We start from the raw sequence: 22,803 nt of genomic DNA on the forward strand, positions 1-22,803 counted from the left end.
ATTAATGCTCTACTGTAGTGCTAGGATTTACTCCGAATTTTTATATTTTCAACATAATCCTTCCCATCCAATTTACTGTATTTCCCGGTAAAAGTAGATGCATTATTTCCTTCTTAAATACACCCTCCCCTGAGTTTGCTCTTTTACCCCCAAAAAACTGTATCAGTTCAGCTAATGTAGAGCTGTTTTTATTGCACAAAATTTGATTCCAAGAAGAAAGATATTTTTCAACTCCACTACCACACAGACTTTGGAAAAATCAGTGGAAGGTCAAATGAATTTGAGCATCATCAAATGAACTAATGGTAATAGTTCAATAAGTGCCTCTACCCTCGCTGGAGCAGCAGAATATTGTGTGTAATATGTGCTGTCCGTGGTGCTGAAGTGATAAAGTAAAATGGCAGGTTCACATTTCTCAAATGAATGTCTTCTTTCATTATAACTTGCTATGCTAACTGCTGCTCCAATGCAAAAAAAATAAATAAAAAATACCTCCTTAGTTTCTGCCACACTCGGGATGGATGAAAGTATATTTCTAGTGGTGAATGGTGAGGTACAAAAGGTGCCCTCACCATTCACCAAAGTTATATCTACTTGCGTAGATATAACTTGCTCAGACTTTGTCAAAGCAACTGGATAACTATAAATGCATCTGAATGTAGTTTCCATCTAGAGAGAGTTATGGTTATTGTACTCGACTGTGCAATGTGAGCTTGGAGGCTTACAGCTGGTGCTGGTATACAAAAGGAAATAGAGCATGAAGAGCAAAAGAAGTGATTTAAGCTTCTTCTTTTTTTTAAACCCAGGATTGCACAATGAAGTTTAGCAGAGGCCTGAGACTCCCAGCAATGTGCCTGTACGAACAGTAACTGCTTTGAGATTTTTTTACAAGCCATCGTTGTTGTAAAGATTTTACTTTCCACGAAATGTGATCATAAGATCTGGTAGTTTATGTACGCGAGACTAAGGATGCATACAGCTCTATAACAAAAAAGTGCAGATAGAGACCATTCGTCCAGCAGCAGCCAGCTAAGTTCTGTGGGAGTGTGGTTACAGGAATGCAGTCAGCTAATGGACTTGAATGCGTTTTGCTTGGTGCACGATGGGCACATAAACCAACTGCATTACATATTGTAGCAAATTCTATGATACCCGTGAAAATAGTTTGTTGACATCGAATGCGGAATGTAAACACACATTACGTCCATCTTCAATCGGACAAATTGAGGACATCTGGGCTTGAGATATAGGTACAGTTGAGTTGGCAGTTAAAATATAAAAAAGAATCCAAACAAACTGAAGAGAGAACGCCAAAAGAGAGAGAGAGAGTTGAAATCAAGCTGTGGAAGATCAATGTGAAAGAGATAAAATGCTAAAATGTTAGGCCAAATGGTTGAAGAGAACCAGTGGGGGACAAAACAATTAAACCTGTTTTTCCAGCAGGTTTGACAAGGTGAACAGCAGCTACATGGCCTCCCCCTCTCCTTCAGTGATAACAGTATAGTTGGTATCACAGCTCCTAATCAAATAAAAACTTTCCATGAAAAATACAACATCATGGGACATTAGGGAGGGGAAAAAAACATAGCAACTCATTTTCTGATTCTCACATTTAGAAACACTGTTGCTGGACATAAGGTCACAGACCAGGAGAGTATTGTAGCAGCAGTAGTGTGCTTATGCTGCTGTTGAGAGGATGACCTTCATGCCGACATGAACACAAGAACGCTTGCTTGTCATCGATAGTTTCACTTGCCAAAAGGCGTAACGAGCAAAAATGCCGTAATCAAACTTAAATGGGAACCTAGTATGCCTTTGGTAAGATAGCGAAGAGCTTGCAACTGCAAATCTTATGTACCTCATACTGTGCAGTGTCCATTTAAACTACTTGTTTGACCATGGCTCAGTGAATTATGGGAGGCAAGTGAGGGGGAGACAGAGAGGGACATTGGCTGTTTACTAATGAGTGTGCCTCACAACACAGCTAGTCATCAGAACCCCGAGCAGGCACCCTTCTCTTTTAATTTGGTGACAGGCTTTGAGTTTAAAACACACTGGCTTGGGACATCCAAGAAATTGTATGCTGACCGTGGTTTGATTAACATTTTAATTACGCAACAACAAGCTGTTTCAGTATGGTGATTTCTGTATCAGCACGGGTATTTTGTGCAAAAAGCGATGGGGCAATCATATTGTTCCAATTCTACAAGAACATTGGTTAAACTATTATCATTATTTAGTTACCTCACACACAAAAAAAAAATCTAAATAGAGAATGAATAATTTTCCAATTTTTCTTTGTTCCAAACTTTAGATAGTTCTATCACTTGTTGAATAAAGGATAGATCAATAAATATTACACGTCTGAGGCCACACTCGATCTTACAGCTGCACTGAGCCTGCAGAAAACAGCATCAAATACATTTGTTTGCGGGCAGAGTTTACATTGTAAACTGCACCAGAAGATTTAGCAAATCCCTGTTGTAACTGTACCATTTTATTTACATCAGGAATCACATCAGGACTTGATGCATTAACGGTGGGGGTGGGTTTTTTTATGTATATGATAGAACTTTTAATTAAATAAAAAAACATTTGTACAACATATAGTGCTTTAAAATTGGAGTGTATACGCATCACATTGCAGAGCCCTAATGTCCAAACACATGATGAATTCCTCTCTGATAGGCACTTGTCAGCCTGCATATGCATACAACTGATTATCAATTATACAGCCACCTTTCTCAGTGTAGCTTCACTAGAATGAACAAGAAAAGAGGACCAACAAAAATGTAATTAAACAAAGTTATGGATATTGCAGCGGGAACAAATAAAACCGGTTCACTGGGCCTCTCTGGTCCCGACATGACCGGTCCAATCAGCCGCTGCGCTCTTTAAAGTTTTAAAGCTGAAAGAGGCTCTGCAGTCACAACTGTGACAGAGATTCAGTCAAAAACAGCAGAAAGGCCTCACACACCACACAGATTAAAAGTCCCTCAGCAAATTAGGAAGTCCACCAAGATCCTGACCATTGCATTTAGCATGTTAGCTATACCCAGCATGCAGCTGTTGCTCAGGCTCGTGGGTGTGTTTGAATTGGGTCACTTAGCGTGCTCCCTGGGTGGTGCAGTAAACCAAGGACCAATGAATGTAGATGCTACCTTTTATCAATGCCTAGGTAAAATAATCCTAATCTTAATTTATATTGCATTATTTTAACAGCTAAAGTTTTACAAAAAAGATATTAAAAAGATATTCTGGTAAAAACAAATATAGGCTCAAGAAGAGAATACACTGGTGACATCACAATTGACCTATGGGCACACACTCACTCTCTGTTAAAGTTGGTTCACTTATGAACTTTACCCCTCCTCCCCCAAATTTAAAGGTGTCCTGTGGAGATCTCTTGTCTTGTTTGAATTCAGTGTTACACTCATAAGAATGTATTGTGGGTATCATTGAGCGCTAACACATGTGTTTAATGTATTTCCACACTACCAAGGCAGTCATTTTGACCGTTTTTTTTAAATTATTTTGGAATGTGATAACTTTGTGAAGATAAAATCCATTCAACTGTAGGACCCTGACGTTTCTTTAATGTGTGTATATTTTATTCTAACATTGTCATCTAATTTAAATTACAAAACACAAACGAGTTATGAGTATTTCTACCTTGAATTGCCATAAGGGTCATATTGACCGCATACATTACCAGTGTTTCTAGGTAATTAACGACCCTTTTTGACTGACAGAGGTACGGTAGCCTTCAGTGTTGATAGGCTATTACTTTTGACGTGTAATTAATCAAATAGTGCTGTGGGCGGGTCGTTGAGCGAGGCGACATAGTGGTGAATACAGACATTACCCATTTCTGACATTACAGATCCAGTTGTTCTTAGATTTTACAGTGAAATGAATGAAATGAAATGCTGATACAGTATGAATGGTCAAAATGACCGCTATGGCCATTCTAGTGGTTGTAGAATTAGCATATAAAATCAAGAAATATTTAACATCCATGCATTTTCAGTCTTCTTCTTCCCTATCTTTGTTGGCTTATTGCTGCATAAGCTCTTCAGTGAAAAGTTTCAAGATATGGCCAAAACTTTAACGCCGCAAAGATGACTATAACACAGGATGTGGTTTAAGACATTTCTCTTTGTTCTCATAGTTTCATTCAAAGTTTATAATCCAGATCTTTGAGACAGTTCTATAACTCTTGCTCATAACTCATGCAGATCTATAAAAAAAAGGCCATTACTTAAATACCACACTACCTCAACCTCTCGTTCAGCAGTATTGTAAAAGGGTTGGGTTTATAACCTGGCAAACCAAGGCCTGTCCTCATGCATTTGTTTTGTTACTACTTCCCCAGCATCTCTATAATGCATGTGTCATCCAGGACTTCAACTAGCGTAGTAGGCCACACAAGGTATCCCCTCAGTGCAAGGAAATACCATTTCACTCATTATTTAAAAGGGTTAAACCTCCTGATGTTCTGGGTCACTGTTACAGTAATGCAGTGTACAGACTACAGTATATACGCTGCTGTACAGTAGCCCTTCCTTCACAGGAAGCTGATTCTAGTTAAAGATGTAACATTGACTTTACAAGTGCGGCTGCTGTGCAGCTTTTCAATTAATCATACTAAAAGCAGGGTCACTAAGTTGTTAAACACTGAATGCTACACAGGAGCATTTTTGCCCTGATAAGCTGCTTTAGCTTTAGCGCAAGTGTGACTGCAGATGCCTCTTTAGGAGATAGAAAAATGTAGGATCTAAGTTCTTTGGCAATGCATTAAGAGAGAACACAAATGTAGGCAAACTTGCAGCCACCAATACAATAACATCATCACGCATGCAAGCACAAACAGACAAAGACATCCCTGTTTATTTTTGTTTTAATACACTGAGAGGGGAGTGAGAGGCACATTGTAGCTGTTATTTGACACAGTTGCTGTGCACTCACAATGAAACGATCATTTCATTACAGCATTTCTACCAAGTAATAGTTATATTTTCCGCACCAGCGATCCACATCATATGGACAGAGCCACTTCCACAGTTTATCTCTCTCTGGCTATCCTTGCCCGTGAGAGCCCATTTTTAGAAACTGCAAAGATCCTGTGGGGTGTGAATGGTTTTCTAAATTGGGCTTGCATGGCTTATTTATTTATCTTATCTTTAGATGTTCTGTCCCTGTCCAGGCACGCAGTCAGCTGCAGCATGCTGTGTACTGCAAAAAGTTTCCAAGACATTTTTAATTGGACACCAGGAAAAACATTAAAGTCACTTTGAACTGTGTGGAATCAAAGATTCATCTGAGACATATTTAAGCATGGAGTCGCCTTCTCAGCTCACAGGAAAGAGCGAGAGGCAGGCAGTTGTTCAGGGGGTTTGAGTTGAACCTTGTGCCCGTGTGTGACGATGTCTTTTGTGGGTCCAAGCAAGCCTGTGTGTCTCTATGTGTTCGTGAACACTGGCCTATGTCTGTGGACATGCACCACAAATCTTTGTCGAATAATATGCATGAAGTTGACATGCATTCCCATGTAAACTGTGGAAAAAGCCAGATTTTCCAAAACATACATGGTAAATGCTGCAGTTTTGGTTCAAGGGACAATATGTATCACAGGTTTCAGCATTTACACACACACACTCCCTTGGTGCTTATTGGAACTATTATTATATTTTTTTAAGGGGCTATTCTCCAGCAAGGCTTGTAAACACTGTAATCTTAAAAAGCCATTATTAAAGATGTGAAGAAAATGAGATAAAACTGACTTTTGTGATTGTTGTTAGTGCCTCTGTGTGGCCTTTAAAATGTATTGTCAAAGACATGTGTTAATATATATTAGAAAACACAACAATAAAAACTAAATTTTATTACAGGGATATGATGTTAAATAGCATTATTTAGAAGTATGACAAAACCTGTTGTCATTAATTGTGTTGGCCAGAGCAATATCAAAGTCAGTGTTTTATCACCTTTCAAAATCCGTCTTTGCCCATTAAAACAAATCAACAGAGACATTATTTCATAAGCTTAATAAAAAGGCCTGGAGTCAGATTTGGTCAGGGAGATATGCCAGTGTCCCAGTTAAATAGCTTTAGTATTGTATTGCTATCTCCTCTGATGCTATCGTGAACAATTTCATTCATTTTTGGCCTGTCAACGCTCCCAGACTTTGGAATCCACGAGAGAAGCCTTTGTGCTATCGTAAAACATATTGTCACACCCATAGTGCTTTATTTATTATTTTACTGAGGGATGATCTGGCCTCAATCAGGAAGCTAATTTCCTTCTTTTTTATTTCATTGTTTAATAGTTGACATACATTAACTCCTTCTTGTCTGTCATGTATTTCAGATCATGTCTCTTTTTTTCCTCACCCTCACTCATTTCAGTCAATTTCACTCAATGGGAATCAGGATAATCTATCTGTGGCAAATACTGTGACGTAATCATTTATTATGAACGCGAGGTGATGCAAAACTGCATAGTCAGCCTCAATTACGTACACAGTGGAGGTAAGTGGATTGGGTTGTTAGACACTAAAAAAAATGTAGGCCATTTCACATTATTGACCCAAATGTTTGCACAAAACCATTCACTTCTTTCTTACTGAAAACGTGTACACACAGGATTGTTTACTTAAGCTAGCTGCCCCTGGCGAAGCTGGAATGTGCATAACACCCCATGATACAAAAATGTTGTATTGAACAGTATATTGACAAATTTGCTCTTCAATGCTTTGATTAAATTGCTTCTCCTGAGGGGCCTGAGGAAACGGTGTTATCCCGTTGTAACCAAGCATGTGCATTACAATCTACCTGCTATATCTTGAGATCATTGGAAGAGCTGACATTTCTGCGTAAGGCGGTGCAAAGCAGAAACGGTTCATCCTCAAGAGAGAATGATTGTTGTAAAAGTCAATCTCCCTTAGATATTGATACACCCTGTGTTTGGCCCAGGGGCTGACGCAAGAGCAGAAATCAGGGGGTCATCACTAAAATGAGCTCTCATCATTTAGGGCCAATTCTCTGGGACTGAACAAATTGACTCAAATTTAAATTATAAATCTCAAGAAGAGGAGGGCGTTCAGTCACGATTTTATCACTTAACAAATGTATCCAAAATTAAGTTATTTCTGTCTGCCCTTGGCCTGAGCTGCCTTTATTTCATCCCATCTCAACTAATAAAATTGCCTTATGCTCTGCACTTAGTGGAGAAGCACTAGATGGTCTGCAAGTTGCTTCAAAATGCAGCTGCCAGGCTTTTTCCTGGAACTGAGAGGATAGAACACATTCATCTCATTTTCCCACCCTACCCCCCCCTTTGGCTACTTATTTCCCTTGGAACATATTTTGAGAATGTATTGAATAGCTCTTATGTGAGGTAATGATAATAATGTACATGAATGTTTTGAAAATACATTATTTTTAGAGTATTAGAGTATATCTGAACGTGGTGAGCATCCAGTTCCACTTTTGTCAAGGGGACCAAGAGATGTCAGAGTGTGAAGGCGTTGAAAGCAGCCACTGAGGAATCTGCGTTAATAATTCAGAGCAACTAAATAGGTCACACAAGTATTAATTACACAGAACAGGGTATGGCGGAAGGAGAGGAAGATGGAAGGTAGAGTGAAAGATCTACGGAGACATAATAGTAATTATGACAGAAACATAACAAAGGAGTGAGGGAGAGGAGTGTAATCAACTGGAAAAAGTGGTGGGTGTTGGAGAAAAGGAGAGACCAGAGGAGGGAGACAAGAGGAGGTGTGGTCCATATTATAAGCACCAATCAATGAAACAGCATGGGAGTTGCTTCTAAAGTGTTTCAAATGCGCTTTCCTTCGTCATCACCGCCATCCCCCGCCCCACAGAAACACACACATTTTGTACATACTGATGCAAATCCAACATTAATTCACTTTCTAGCTGCTAAATCTCCCTCTCATTAGCATTCAACAGAATAACGGTCACACACCAGTACGAAAAGAACGTCCACGCATGCAATGAAATGATAGCTACAACAATAATGGCTCAGGCCACATTTACTAGCATGCATGCAAATCCCCACTGCAGCACACAGGCAGTTGTAACAACTGTTGCGAGCATCAGAAATGATTATTATGTTGCATGTTGAGCGACTGAAAAACAATCCAGATTTGTTGTTCAGTCCATCTCCTGCTGTTACCTAAAATGCAAAACTACTCATGGGAGGGACTGAACTGGTGTTAGCAGTTGTATGATATAAGACTACAATATTCAGTTGTTTGTCTTGATGCAGCAAAGTGTATTGCAACTCTCGGCCTTCTGCCTCTCAGTTGAGCAAGTTGAGCACATTTCAATACACTCATCGTGATGAGCTGTCGGACGTCTGAGACAATCTGGCGCCGCTATATATACAAATATAGCAATCTAACTGTGTTGCTCTATCAAAATGAGCTCTGTGTCGCTTCACAACCCCTTTGTAGCCCTAACGAATCCCAATATTGAGAAGCAATAATGCCATCTGTGCTTTAGAACAAGCTTGTCTGCTGTACATGTGGCTTTTTTTCAGCATTCTGCCATTTTTAAAAAAAAATTTTATCATGACTTCTGTAGTGAAATGCTGAAAATATATACCCTTTTTATATATTATTCTGCAAATTGCTGTTTTCATTGAGTCCAACATAGTTTTTGCTTGTCGTTAATGGGAAGCCATTCTTCTAAAGAAGTGCACTAACCCCAGCTGTTTCCTGTCTCACCTCGTCTCCTCATCTCCTTCCCATCCTCTCTCTGAGACCACTACTCTTATGCCCCGAAGCCAGCAGACATGTCAGCTGCACTAGAGCAGACAGTAGGCAGTGGATTATGCAAGAGCCAAGTTTCATGGTCTAATGAACATTTTCTGCGTTTCTTCTTTCCTTTTTTATAACAGCACTTGTCTTCAACTATAACTACATGTTACTCAATCATTTATTGCTCCTGCCCACTAGTCGCCTTGCTGTCCATGTCTCCACTGATTGGGCCAAAATGAGAGCAAAAGAGCGAGTAGCTGTGGTTCAGATGAATATTAATGGACTTGTCCCTTTAAAGATTTTACTGGGTTTTAGAGATGAAAAAAGCCTGTTTATTTAATCATTCTTGCTCTTGGTATTTAATAATTGAGTTGCTCATGGGACAAAACACAATAAAGTTGACTCATATATATATGTATATATTAGTCACATATGTAAGGATTTCCCTCAGCTATATCACATGACGTAACATCATTTCATAATTTATAGTTTTAACAGACTAAGAATAAGCACAAGCATGGGCCTTGCTTGTGGCTATCTTAGAAGTTGCTGTTAAGTTGCACTTGAACAAGGGATAGATCTGTTGTGGAGCTGCTTTGCTCAACTAGACTCAATTTTGGTAACAGGTCAGTGGTGGTTCTTGGAATTCTTTTGTCTCATCTGTCCAAAGGACATTCTCCCAGATTTTTTGTGACTTGTCAATATGCATTTTGGCAAATTCCAGTTTCAAAACTTGAGCTTTTTGGCAAGTCACATCAGCTCTATGTTCACAGAAGCATACAAAAAAAGAACACTGTACCTACTGTGAAATATGGAGGAGGCTCGGTTATGTTCTGGGGCTGCTTTGCTGCATCTGCCACAGGGTGTCTTGAATCTGTGCAGGGTACAATGAAATCTCAAGACTACCAAGGCATTCTGGAGCAAAATGTGCTGCCCGGTGTCAGAAAGCTTGGTCACAGTCACAGGTCATGGGTCCTCCAACAGGATTATAACCCAAAACGCAGCTAAAAACACCCAAGAAGGAATAAGAGCAAAACATTGGACTACTCTGAAGTGGCCTTCTATGAGCCCTGATCTAAATCCTATTGCACATCTGTGGAAGGAGCTGAAACATGCAGTCTGGAGGAGGCAGCCTTCAAACCTGAGACCGCTGGAGCAGTTTTCTCACGAGGAGTGGGCCACAATACCTGTTGGCAGGTGCAGAAGTCTCATTGAGAGTTACAGAAATCACTTGATTGCAGTGATTGGCTTAAAGGGTTGTGCAACAAAATATTAAGTTAATTAAGGGTACCATCATTTTTGTCCAGGCCATTTTCATTAGTTTGTTTTTTTAAATGATTGTTGAACCACAATTCAAAAGCAATGTCTGATTGATGATGATTATTTATTATTACTTTTGTCAGTTTCAAGTTATTTCAGTGACCATTGTGGGTTTTTCTTTCTTTAACGGAAGGGTACCAACAATTTTGTCCACGTGTGTATATACTGTGCAAACAATTAACAATCCTCAGTAATTCCTGTGCTCTGTATCTGTATCTCAGATGGCTACACTACGGATGACATTGAGTTCCACTGGCGAGGAGGAGTCAATGCTGTGACAGGGGTGGACAAGATCGAACTGCCCCAGTTTTCAATTGTGGATCATAACCTCATCTCCAAGAATGTCGTCTTCTCAACAGGTAACGCTAACAAGCAAGTTAAAATGCATGAATCATAGTTGATGGCATTTTCTGGTTTATTTCATTTCCTTATTATGCTGCTGCAAAGAGGGCATTATGTAAATTCACAACTGTTGACCCTTTTACAATTTGCACTGATTGATGAGAAATAGCATCCACTAATTTCCAGAAAGGCAAAATACGCACACAATACGCACACAACCTTCAAATGAAGTACCGTCCTGGGAGATGGAAGACACTATGACTTTTTTAACAGCGATAAACAAAAAGAATACTGTCTGATACGATGAAATATTCATCGCTTCTGCATTCATGAATTTGTCACGCAAGCAAGCAATCGTAAGCGGGACAGAGGTTCTGCTGAATACACTTTTAGGATACTGCAGAGAATAAGAGCGGAACACTAATGCAATAAGAGCGTAGTGACTCCACCAACGAGAAGGCTAGTTTTGTCTGCAGGGGTCACACGTTCCACACAACCCTATTAATAACATAATGCTTTCTGATGTATGCAGAATGTTTGAATATGCATGAGTGTATGTGTTTGTAAGCTACCCAATATGTCCCTGCAGTGTGTGCCTGATTTGCCTTATACAGAGATATGGTAAGCGGGGATTCCCTTTTCATTTGCTGTCTACTGCGATATGGAGTGAATGACCTGGGGGGCACACAGAGATGCAAACATCAGCACAAGTGCCTGGACATTTACCAAATACAAGTGACATGTTTCACTCCAAGGATAGGCAATGTCATTGTTGCCTTATGAATAATGAATATTTAATGCTACACCTCCGCTCTGTCATTTTACCCAAACTGTTTCCTCACTTCATAAAGAAATAATTCAAGAATTCTCAGTGGCTCATGCTAAAATTAGCACAAATAAAAAAGCAGGTCCATGACATGCTGAGGAGCGGAGGCTGGTGGGTTGTTGATGCTTTCATTACAACGACTTCATATTCCTTCCTTGCCCTTCTTCTGTTTCTGCATGACTCTCCAATAAACTTTATACTGCGGTGTATTCTCGCTCTTCTTTTGCTTCCTTACCCCATTCAGTTGCAATGCAACTCAAACCAAAATACAGCCAATTCCCTAAGGAGAGAAATGTGTGTGGTGATGCAATTTGCCCAACCCAAAACTCCTGCTGTGGGCTTATTTCAAATATAGCAAGATAAGCAAAAAAAAAAAAAAAAAGAGGCCCCTCAACAGACAAACCATCAAACTTCTTGGAATATTGTGTACAAACAGGCAGTGGAGAACGGGTAATTCCAGAGAGCGCTGATGCGTCATTTCAGTGGACACAACAGATATGATATTTTACTGAGTTGCTTCTGCAACCCAGGAACTAGAAGTTATTGTTGATAAAAGAGCTTGGAAGAAGAACTGTTGAAGAATACAGTTAATACATTTCCGGGTACTCTCACATCAACGTTTATAATCATTTAGCAAAATTGCCAGCCTCCCTCTTCTGGATTTGAGTCTTTCTATTTTGTTGATTGGACAAAACGTAACTTAAGGCCCAGGGACATTTGAATCTGTTCTATTCAAAAGTACAAAAAACAAAAGACGTATACATCAATAATTAAAGTATTTATTTATTTCTATAATTTTTGAGAGACTCTCTCCAGAGGACTTTTTGATTGCCATTTTAAAAAACAATAAATGGTTGCATTCAGTAGCAAATGCAGATGTACCATGATGTTATTATCCTGTTGTGAAAAAAAGGATTACAATGTCAACCACAAAGGAGGTTTGAACATTGGTATCATTTTTTTGTACATGATTTGTAACCTATGATTTACAATAAGTGCACCAAAATGGCTGACTACAAAAACGGAAACTCCATAGTCTACTAGTAGTAAACTTGGATGGTAATAATCTTTAAAAATGACATTCCCAAACATTAAACAAGTAAGATGTAGTGCCTCCATTTAACCATACTGTACCTTTACAATAGAGCAAATGAAAAACCATCACTGTTTTTTTCTTTTCTTTTCTTCCCTGTCTCTTCTCTGCAGGTGCTTACCCTCGTCTGTCCCTTAGTTTTAAACTGAAGAGAAACATCGGGTACTTCATCCTGCAGACATACATGCCTTCTATACTGATCACTATCCTCTCATGGGTCTCCTTCTGGATCAACTATGACGCCTCGGCTGCCAGAGTGGCTCTGGGTGAGGCCTGCAATACAAATATAGACAGATTGACAGGAGATTGGGGTAGACACTTTACAAATAAAAACAGACTGACCAGGGGAAGCTAAACATAAGATTATATTTTTTTACCTCAATTCTACCTCATAACATTCACACAATTTACTCCAAGGGCAAATGGAGGCAAGTAACCTGAAGGTTGAGGAAAAAATATTTAGAACATATTTCACATTAAGTCAGGCAAGAACATATGTAGCAGACCTAAACATTCAGTATACTGACAAAGGATAAAGCATATATATATATATATATAATATACATATATTATTTCTACCAGTCTTCAAATGTCATCTTAAAATTGTACCTGTATAAATCTCTGCGTTTTGTCTTTATTCATTTTATACATGGCCATTATACAGTCATTGAATCTAGCACTGCACTGATCCACACATTTTTCATTTAGTTTCTTTTTTTGACAGGAAATGTGCCTATTTTTTGACTTTTACATACCAGGATTAGCCAGAAAGTTACATTTTAATTTGTATCTGTTTCACTACTTTTACAATCACTGTGGATGTTAACATGGTCAAACATCCATCCAAGTACAAGAAATGTTGCTGTATCCCACAGATTATGGTGGATGACCAGTTTGATTTGTTTCCGCTTAATTCAAGAGCCTCTGAGCTGTTCTGGTAGTCACAATACCCCCTGTCATCCTAAAAGATGTAAGACAATGTAGCCTGCGAGGTTTGTATTTAGCTCCTAGCTTCCTCCATGCTTATTGGAAGCTCCCTGTCTTCTTTTCACCCAACTCCCTCCACCCAGCTTCATCCATCCTTCAACCCATCCCTCGCTTTAGTCGACAAGGCAATTTCGCTGATTGACGACTGAGCTGCATTTAGTGATCCGGGGGTAGGGCATGCATGGGATTTAATGAAAAAAAAAGGTAATACTCCATAATGGAGGCGGGTCAGCAGAGTTGGGAAATGTTGGTTCACTCCCTAGTCTACACCAGATTCAGGAACCACTTTATCCTGACCTGGTTCCTGGCAATAAAATGGACCTGTAATAGCTGAATCACATGGCCACTGTGCTGTCGGAATCCTTTGTTGTTATTGTTAAGCCCTTGGAGCAACAGCTTGGGAAAATTGCCTGAATCCTATTTTGAGCGCTGGTCACCTGAAAGCTTTGTGACAGCTGTAAAATAATTTAGTAATTGTTTACTGAGACTCTCAATAGAAATTGCCTTAGAAAAAGAAAAATCATGCTTTCACAGTAGAATAGACAGGTGCGCATGGGAGGATTTGTGAGCGTTATAGGAGCTGAGAACACAATTATTTAAACATGCAAGGAAAATCACATTTGAGCTTAAGAATCAGGGCTCTCATGCCATTTACAATATAATACTGCAGACACACATTGTAAGCGCACTACATCAAACAGACATTACTTTGCAAAAACAACAAGAATAGGAAATGAAATCACTACCAGCAACAGTAAGTGTGTCAATCATAATAAGCAGAAACTCAACACGTTGATATGCACATTCAAACTGACAGTAACTATTAGCCGCAGCTTGCTGGGCGAGGATTTGAAAACTGTCTACAACTTTTCTCAGTAGGAGTTCTCTGCTAATGAACAAGACCAAGGCTGACATTTGAATTTCAAATCTCTGCAGCGCTTCAGGTGCACGTCTTTTAGCTCGTCTCCCGATGCATGGTTCGATGTCATGGGGGTAAATCCCTTGGGTTCATTGATCCTGGCAGGCTTAATCAAGCGCAGACATGGTATCAAATCAAGCACAGACATGGTATCAAGTAAATCACAAAGATGTCTCGCAGTCGCAAGCATTAGAACACAAAACTGTCAGTAAGAACAGTACAGAGAGTAAAGTTTTGAAATGATGGTGACACATAATGTGTTAGAACCACAGAAACGATTCCAATGGAAAGTCAAATACCCCACTTTACGCCCCTGACCCAATTTGGCTTCACAGCTGGTGTGCTCTCATCACAAGGTGGTCTCTAGTTGCTATTGATTTAACAAAAAGAAAAATGGAAGAAGTCAATTTGTGAGTGCATTACATAAAAATGACACACTTTCAACTGCAACATTATTGATTCATTCTGTTTCTGTTATAATGTAATGAATTCGGTCTTTGTCCTCAGGTATTACCACGGTGCTGACCATGACTACCATTAACACCCACCTGAGAGAAACCCTCCCCAAAATCCCCTACGTCAAGGCCATAGACATGTACCTCATGGGCTGCTTTGTCTTTGTCTTCCTGGCTCTGCTGGAGTATGCGCTGGTAAACTACATATTCTTTGGACGAGGCCCTCAACGTCAGAAAAGGGCAGCTGAGAAACTAACTACAGCTAACAATGAAAAGATGAGGATGGATCCAAACAAGGTAAGAATACCTGAGCCTGGAGTTTGTTTATTTATTTATTTTGCACAGTTTATTAAACGGTATAAGATGTCAATCTGTATTTCCTCAAATTCACAATACGTTTCTGCGAAAATGCCTCCATCTATGCATTTCCTTCTGTAGAGGCACAGACTTGATGATGAGCGTCCACATTCTCACATTTTCAAGTGAAAGCCGTTTTCTTTGCTCTAGATTCACAAAATCACATATTTTCTTTACTTTGCAGTGGAATTTAAATTTAATTATTCATAAAGCTGTCTAAGGAGCTTAGAATAATTACAAGGGGTAAAAAAAGAAATGTCACCGCTTCAAATAGAGGGTTGACCTAATGTTTCCTGCCTTTAGTGTGCCAAGGAAGGCAGGCTAATAAGCTTGTACTCGCCCTGTTTGAAATCCAAATGAGACATGTTGCCAGCTGCAACCGAGGGAAAGAAGGTCTCAGAGCCACTCGGCTCTTTGTCTCGATAGAAAGAGTTGTGTTCACTTCCTCAGTTTGTGCTCCCAGGTGAAGTGAACCGAATACTTACCAGCAGAGATACAAAATGGCCACCACAACGTGGCTGCACATGGACGTGCTGATATTAGTTGAATACAAAAACACCTTCTTTACTGAGCAGAACCAAATTGATTGCATTGATATCCTGTAATATCAAGTGAAGGCAAAGGAGGACAGTCAAACTGGACTTTTGTTGTGGATCCTCTGATAACACCATTCCTTACCTGCAGTTCATGTCCACACGTATTTGCATTTGCTCTTCAGTTGCTCAAGTAACCATGGTGATTGTGTTTTGCAGTGGCTGGTGGGGAATGTAGTTGGCAGAGACGATACTCTGTATGCAAGAATGAAACAAAGGGATCTTGATGGTCATGACTCGATGTGGGAACCAATCTTTGTGGATGACGGAGCAATTGGACTTGGCGAACAAAAGAACAAGGTAATGCTAAAACGTAAAAATTAAAAAATGTCAAACTGTGTTAAACTGCTAGATTGTATTTTGGCCACTTGGAGGCAGCAGGACAAACACAACATTGACATATTATTACATTATTAAGTTGAAAATAGGTTACTGGTTTGCACATCTAGCAGACAGAGGTTTAACATGAGCATATATTTGAAGTTGTGTTTTTGGCAGCCTGGTGAATGTAGGTCCAATGTTCTTAGGAGTTCCATGTTTACCATGTTTGGTGCTGGCAGGTAAAACCAAAACAATGATCGAAGATGCTGAAACACTCTATAGATGATGAGAATTATCTACGCGTTTGTCACTAGGAGCTACCTAGTTACACAAAATCCTTTCCTCTATAGTTAAATGAAATATCATTTTGGTACTTTTGTTTTTCAGTTATTTTAGAAAAATGTATTGTTGCATGATATGAATACACTACACAAACTTGACTCTTTTTCTTGGGTAGATGGACCCACATGAAAGCATCCTTTTGGGCACATTGGACATCAAGAACGACATGGGCATTTCAGAGCTGGCTCTGGGTCTCAACGACCCGCGAAATACCATGCTGACATACGATAGCTCGACTCTACAGTACCGCAAAGCAGGGCTGGCCAGGCACAACTTTGGTCGAAACACGCTGGAGTGCCACATGACTCAAAAGAAGAGCCGACTACGGAGGCGTGCTTCACAGCTAAAGATCACCATCCCAGACTTGACTGATGTAAACTCTATTGACAAATGGTCGAGGATTATCTTTCCGACTGTCTTCTCCTTCTTCAACATTGTTTACTGGCTTTACTACGTCAATTAAAAGAAACAAAAGGACATCAGTGAGTGCAAGAACAAACAGCAAAATATGCTGCTCATTTGTTGTTTGTATCCGGTTTGTTTCATTTTTATGTGATCTTGTAAAACTGGACTGAATTACTATATTCAGGACTGGAAACATCATATCTTGGAATACCCCATTTGCTGGCTAACACGTGAAAACCTTATAAAAGAGAGATTACAAATATATAAGGTGCCTGTTCCTGAGTAATTGTTTAAATTGTACATACTCTGTGCATTGTGTATCTTGCCATTTTTATGTTTGTTTGCATATTTTTTTTACGTTTTTATTTTGTTAGATCTACAGCACACATAAATCTTTGCCAAAATATATCAGTTAGAAACCAATTGACAGTTGACACAAATGATAATTTACTATTAACGACTTAAATAGTGTTAAAGCAAGTTTCAGGTCAGCAGAGTTTTTTAAGATGAATTATGTCAAACACAAAATGTATTGTTACTAGCATTGATTTCATACTAATATTATAAGGGCCTGAAGTTCACAATATAATGTACTATGGAAGTAATGTATCAATCTTTTTCTACTTTATTACACTAAATAATCATTTAATAATTTATTTCTAAGGATCTTCTCAGTTCATAAATCATTTTAATACGGAAGCATTATGTAATATCAACAAAGAGCATTCCAAAAATTCCAGGTTTCAACTTAGATTGCACTAAGAAAGAAAATATGAAATATTTGTCTTTTGCCAAATTGGCTTTAAATATATATTATAATTATTGATATTGGATTCTACCCCAAAACACATATACACAGTATGAATGTCTTTGGGGATGACTGCATCTGAAGAAAGTAGTTTAGTCTTTAGATGTATATATATATACATAAATATCACATGTTTAGCTTTTATTATTAGGGATACTATGACCTACAAAATTCCCCTTTCAGCCCTCTATACTGACTTTATGGATATGTATTTACCACATTGACAGAAAAAGAAATCTGAACTGTTGAAAAAACCTTGAAAGAATATTCTTTCAAGGTTCAACAAGAACACTGAGACTAAAGCTTAAAGGACTCTTATCGGTCCATAGAAAGGCCGCAATGCATAACAAGCACAAACAAACCTTCAAATATCAGCCTTTGACATCATTATTTTAATATATATATTTTTTGCAGGTGATTTTTCCTTTTGTTGCCTCTGAGTTTATACATTGTATCTGACTAGCAAGCCAAATTAATATAATTATCATTAATTTAAAACCTCCAAGTCGTGCATTGTTACCAGATTGAAAAATGAATTGATGCTCATAAAGGATATAGCCGTAAATCCAAAACCAACATGTAACAGATAATTACAGATTATTTACTAATGATGCTGTGTTTTGGACACAACGTAGATTTTTATAAAAGATTTTGCACACAAGTTCTTAAAAGCCATAGAGGCTGTATCGTTCTTCTAGTACCTGGTGCTTATGGGGACTGTCTTACAGGGAAGAACTATATTAATAGGATTACAGTCACACGTTATGTTTCAGTTACAACAAGGTTCAAATGTAGAAATAAAACTAGGGCTGCCATACATAAGAGTTTCGTATCCCTCTCCCTATAGATTTGCCACAATGTCCGCATGAATGAATTCTGGCATTATGGCCTCTTTCCCGCATACGCAAAGTACCAAATCAGGAGCTAGAGCCGCTGCGAGTGACAAAGGCTCATAGAAAGGAACATAGAAAGGAAGAGACGGTGACTCCAAATATCCTTCACAAATCACACTAAAATGCAAACTAGGATCTGGAGCCTTTGTCTCACGTGATTCTTTTGAGTTTACCAAACAACAAAGATCAAACTCCTGGTATGCCATTCATTTTGATTGTGAAGGTGTGTGTAAACACTTAATTTTATAATTTGTCACTTAAAATGTCGCCACATACAGTTACGTCTCATTGCATGCTCTGTACAGTAGTGCCACCTTGATATTCTGTTTTTTGCTCACTTCTGTCCTTTCTCATGAAATTCTTTCAATTAATTTGTGCTTTTCTTGTGTTTCATCCACTAATTTCACTTTATTTCTATTCACAATTGAGCATACATAAGTCTGTAATTACAGTTTATTAAAACTATATCTGATTGGTATTTCAAATATTAATGATGTTATTAAGAATATTTACATTTTTCTAAAAAGCATTTACGTAACAGCTCCAACTGTTTTAAGAATGACACAATGATGCATTTTCACAAGCACTGCCCAACAACAGAAATGTAAGCTTTGATTGAACATTGTGCATCGTTCTAACTTACAATAACCTCACTGGTGTTTACATGTTACTCATCAAAATGAACCATTTTCACATTGTGTTGATCTAAGTATTGAAAACTGCGCAAGTAAATTGTTATGTTTAGTTTTGGGAGTTTTTGATAGTTCTGGTGATTATGTCAAACAATTCTTCTCATCTTTCTTGTTTTTTTTTTTTTTAAGAATTAAAAAAAGAAAACATCCACAAAGGGATCCAGATAGATTCTGAGATTTACTTTTTTCTATAGGTGAGGATGAGTTGCACTCAAATTTGGGATCTCGTCCCAAAACAAACATATTTAAATAAATATGTATATATATCAGATAGTATAATATTAATCATCAATTGGAACATTTGAATCGTGTAAATAAATAGCTAATAACTTTCAATGGAAAAGATAAAGAAGACATTTTCAATATCATTTATACTGTAATGTTAAGAGAATGCAAAGGCTGATTTTTAACGATGTAAATACTCTATTTTACAGTGTCACTTGATCACCTTTTTTTTCTTTTTGCTCTGTTTGTCGAAGCACATTTCTTTGGTTTTGCCAAAATGTAACATATACAGTATTCATGAATGTAGTTGATATTCGTTTGCAGCATGTATTTGCTGCAATGTGTCAGCAAACGTAATACAATTTCCTGTACCAATGATCAGCTAGGAAACAGCTTAACGTACACCACCTTTTCAAACACACACACAGACACACACACACACACACACACAAGGGTCAAGTGATAAAGAGGCTAGCGATGCCTTTCTATCAGCCCGAAAGTCAACCATCTCAGGTCAGCACAATTCACACTAACAACAATACAACCACCAACTACAACTTTAAACCCAAGAATTGTACTTAAGGACAAGTACCTTAGTGAGCTTGTCTCAGATGTTTTTCTCTGTACTGTGTTTGCTTTCTCTGTTCAAGGCCTATCATACTGTGCACATTGCACATTTACAGTACAAACAGAAAGGCACACTTTTAGCATTGGCAGAATCTTACCACCTAAAATATTAGAAAATTCATTAAATCCACCTCAGCCATAGGACATGTCTCAACTTATCCGATATAAATTTCAGAATAACACTGTATGTGGTATGACATGGTATATGAGTGTGAGAGTGTGTGGTGGATGCATGTTCGCCGGACAGTAATGTGTTTCCAAAGCACACTGGCACCTGGCAAGAAAGGTCTGCTTCATGAGTTCTACACTTTGAATATGTGTTTGTACTTCACAGCGCTTTTTTGTTTCATATATTTTTATACTTCTATACTCCTGTGTAAAAAAAACAGAAAAAAGAAAAAAAATGCAAACACTGTTTTTGGCAAAACCTTGTAAATCCAATTTTGGCAATTTTCACATTTATACTATACAGAATGACTACATTGTCCTCCAGTGATTCTGGAAACGTAATACAGGTATGTTTAAAAAATCCAGTCAAGATCCATTGTATAAAGTTGAAAAAAAATACGTGGGTTTACATGGTTTGAAAATGGCTTTTATCTCTTCATTCCTGGAAAGTTAAGGTTTTTTGGAAATGCAAGGTTTTCATCAGACAGCAGAGTCTTCTCTGGAGAGCAAGGACAGACTGACATCCTAAAAGCCTAAATGACACATCTTGGTGACAGTGTATGTTTGCACACACTCACAGAAGAAGCCTTAGCCTCCTGCTACCCTGGACTTCACTCCAAGGAGCATTAATCCTTCTACCCTCTCAACACCCTCCACCTTGAAAAATCCTTGTATGTGCCACTCACGAGAACATTCCCTGAAACCCAGAGCTGTACCCTTCTCAAAGATAAGCCCTGTAAAAGTCAGTGTCTGTCTTTACTATGAAAAACCTATGGAGATGAATACATCGTCAATAAATATTGTATACAGTTCTAAATCTGTGTGTTTGTTTTCGCACTTGCAGGAAGCAAAAACTGAGCATGTGGGCATGTGATCACATTTATATTGAAAATCTGTTGAGCTAAAGAAACCCAGTGAGACCAGCATGTTTACAAGTTATAGTGAATCATGCTTGAAAAACCTCAAATAACACAATTAATTGGGATCAATTTAAAATCGTCACTGCCACTTAGTACTAGTTGTACTAATTAATAACAAGTAACACCATGGAACTACACCACAGCTAAAGTTGTATGAATTGCGTCTTCTTTTTCATCTCAAATCTCATCCATGTTGAGAGGAAAAAGGTTAACAAATTATATCCAGAAACTATGTTTCTCTTAAGTACATGTACGTTATGCGTACAAGCTGTTCTACAATTGTAATTTTTTTGTATGTCAGTAATTAACCATACTTTGAAAAAAGGATTTGCGGAAAATGTAATATACAGATCATATTCTGGTACACTCATGTTTAGTTTATGTGATTTGTGGATTTAATGCTGATGGCCAAAGTTTATTCCAAAGCTCAGTAGCTACAAGGTCACCTCTACACTTGCTGGCAGTGAGTGGCTACATTTTCCAAACCACTGCTCATGCATTTCAATTTCAATTTCAAATTCAAGGCCTCACATCACACAGATCAGTAATACGCATTCAAATGTTGAGGGACATAATGCTCATGTGTTGCTGAGAGACCCTGCTTGAGTAGTGCGGAACCAGCAAAGCCCTAACAATCCGCTTGAGAACGGTTCAAACAAATACCGACCAGTTATGCTGTCAATCATCGAAGGGCAGCTGCCACACAGCAGATCAACTCTCACAAGTTGATCTTTATCTAGCTGAACTTTTTGAGAAAAGTTCCACACAAATTCCTCTCGTCTGGCTGAAACTACAAAGAAAAGCAGTAAAGCGGCTTTTCTGCCTCATTCCAGACTTTTGGATCAGGAGCTTCGTCCTCCAGGAAATTCATAATTATTACATCAATATTTTCTTTTAATATTTCTATAATTACTGAGTTCATCAAGCTATTTTACTTTTAAGACGTCATACAATGTATGCCTTGAACAAGGTATGGACCATGTTCATTGCGTATTTAAGCGCTCTATAGTTCACACATTCAATGCATCAAGGCTGCTGATAAAATATTAGCTATACAGTATTCCATATATATTTGGTAAAAATTACTCTACACCAGGTATTAAGTCATATGTCAACAGTAGATCATCATCAATAGCATGTGTTGCCATTGTATACTACATCAAAGATGACTACAACCAAAGGCTAAATAGACCGTGTACTTTTGAAAGAATGTGCTGTCAGAGGTCAAAGTGTAACTTTTAACAAAACATGATTCTGGCTGTGAACAAGGACTCTTGTCAAGAGTTTTATGGAGGTTTTAACACAGCAAAGAGGCCTTGCAGCCTGGCTCATTAACTCCGTCAGAATATAATACTAGAGCTATCTCTCAAGGTCTCAAGATGGAAGAGGAAAAGCCTTGTTCCACTCAAATATATTTAGATCAGTGGCGGCTGGTGGAACATGTTCTAGGTAGGGCCATCCAATCAATTTCAGCCAAAAATCCCAGTATGATGTAATGCAAACAAATTAAGGTATTAAACACGCATTAAATATGCAGTTAAATATTTAACATTTATTCCAACATGAAAAAAAGCAGTAAATAACACTTTTATTAACGCGTCAGGACATCTTATTTTAGTCACCCTCACAGGGAATTCAGTATAATATATATATATATACAGTATAATATATATCGTATAATAATATTCAGTATAATATAAAACACACACACATACATATATAGAT

At 38.2% G+C, this 22,803-nt stretch overlaps 1 protein-coding gene across 2 annotated transcripts in view; it reads left to right on the top strand.

Moving 5' to 3' along the window:
- gabrb2b (gamma-aminobutyric acid type A receptor subunit beta2b) overlaps window positions 1-16,803 on the top strand; it is a gene marked incomplete at both ends in the record, with an annotated part of 51,691 nt that extends 34,888 nt beyond the window's left edge. Inside the window, 5 exons of one of the 2 annotated variants that reach the window (XM_079170955.1) lie at window positions 10,327-10,464; window positions 12,480-12,632; window positions 14,780-15,024; window positions 15,837-15,977; window positions 16,456-16,803. In XM_079170955.1, coding sequence (XP_079027081.1) covers window positions 10,327-10,464; window positions 12,480-12,632; window positions 14,780-15,024; window positions 15,837-15,977; window positions 16,456-16,803 — 1,025 coding nt within the window. The remainder of the gene's footprint in view (window positions 1-10,326; window positions 10,465-12,479; window positions 12,633-14,779; window positions 15,025-15,836; window positions 15,978-16,455) is intronic. The other variant, XM_079170956.1, reaches the window with a different exon arrangement.
- Window positions 16,804-22,803: the final 6,000 nt, after the last annotated feature.

This window comes from Pholis gunnellus (genome assembly GCF_910591455.1).
Source record: "Pholis gunnellus genome assembly, chromosome: 13".
Taxonomy (NCBI): Eukaryota; Metazoa; Chordata; class Actinopteri; order Perciformes; family Pholidae; genus Pholis; species Pholis gunnellus.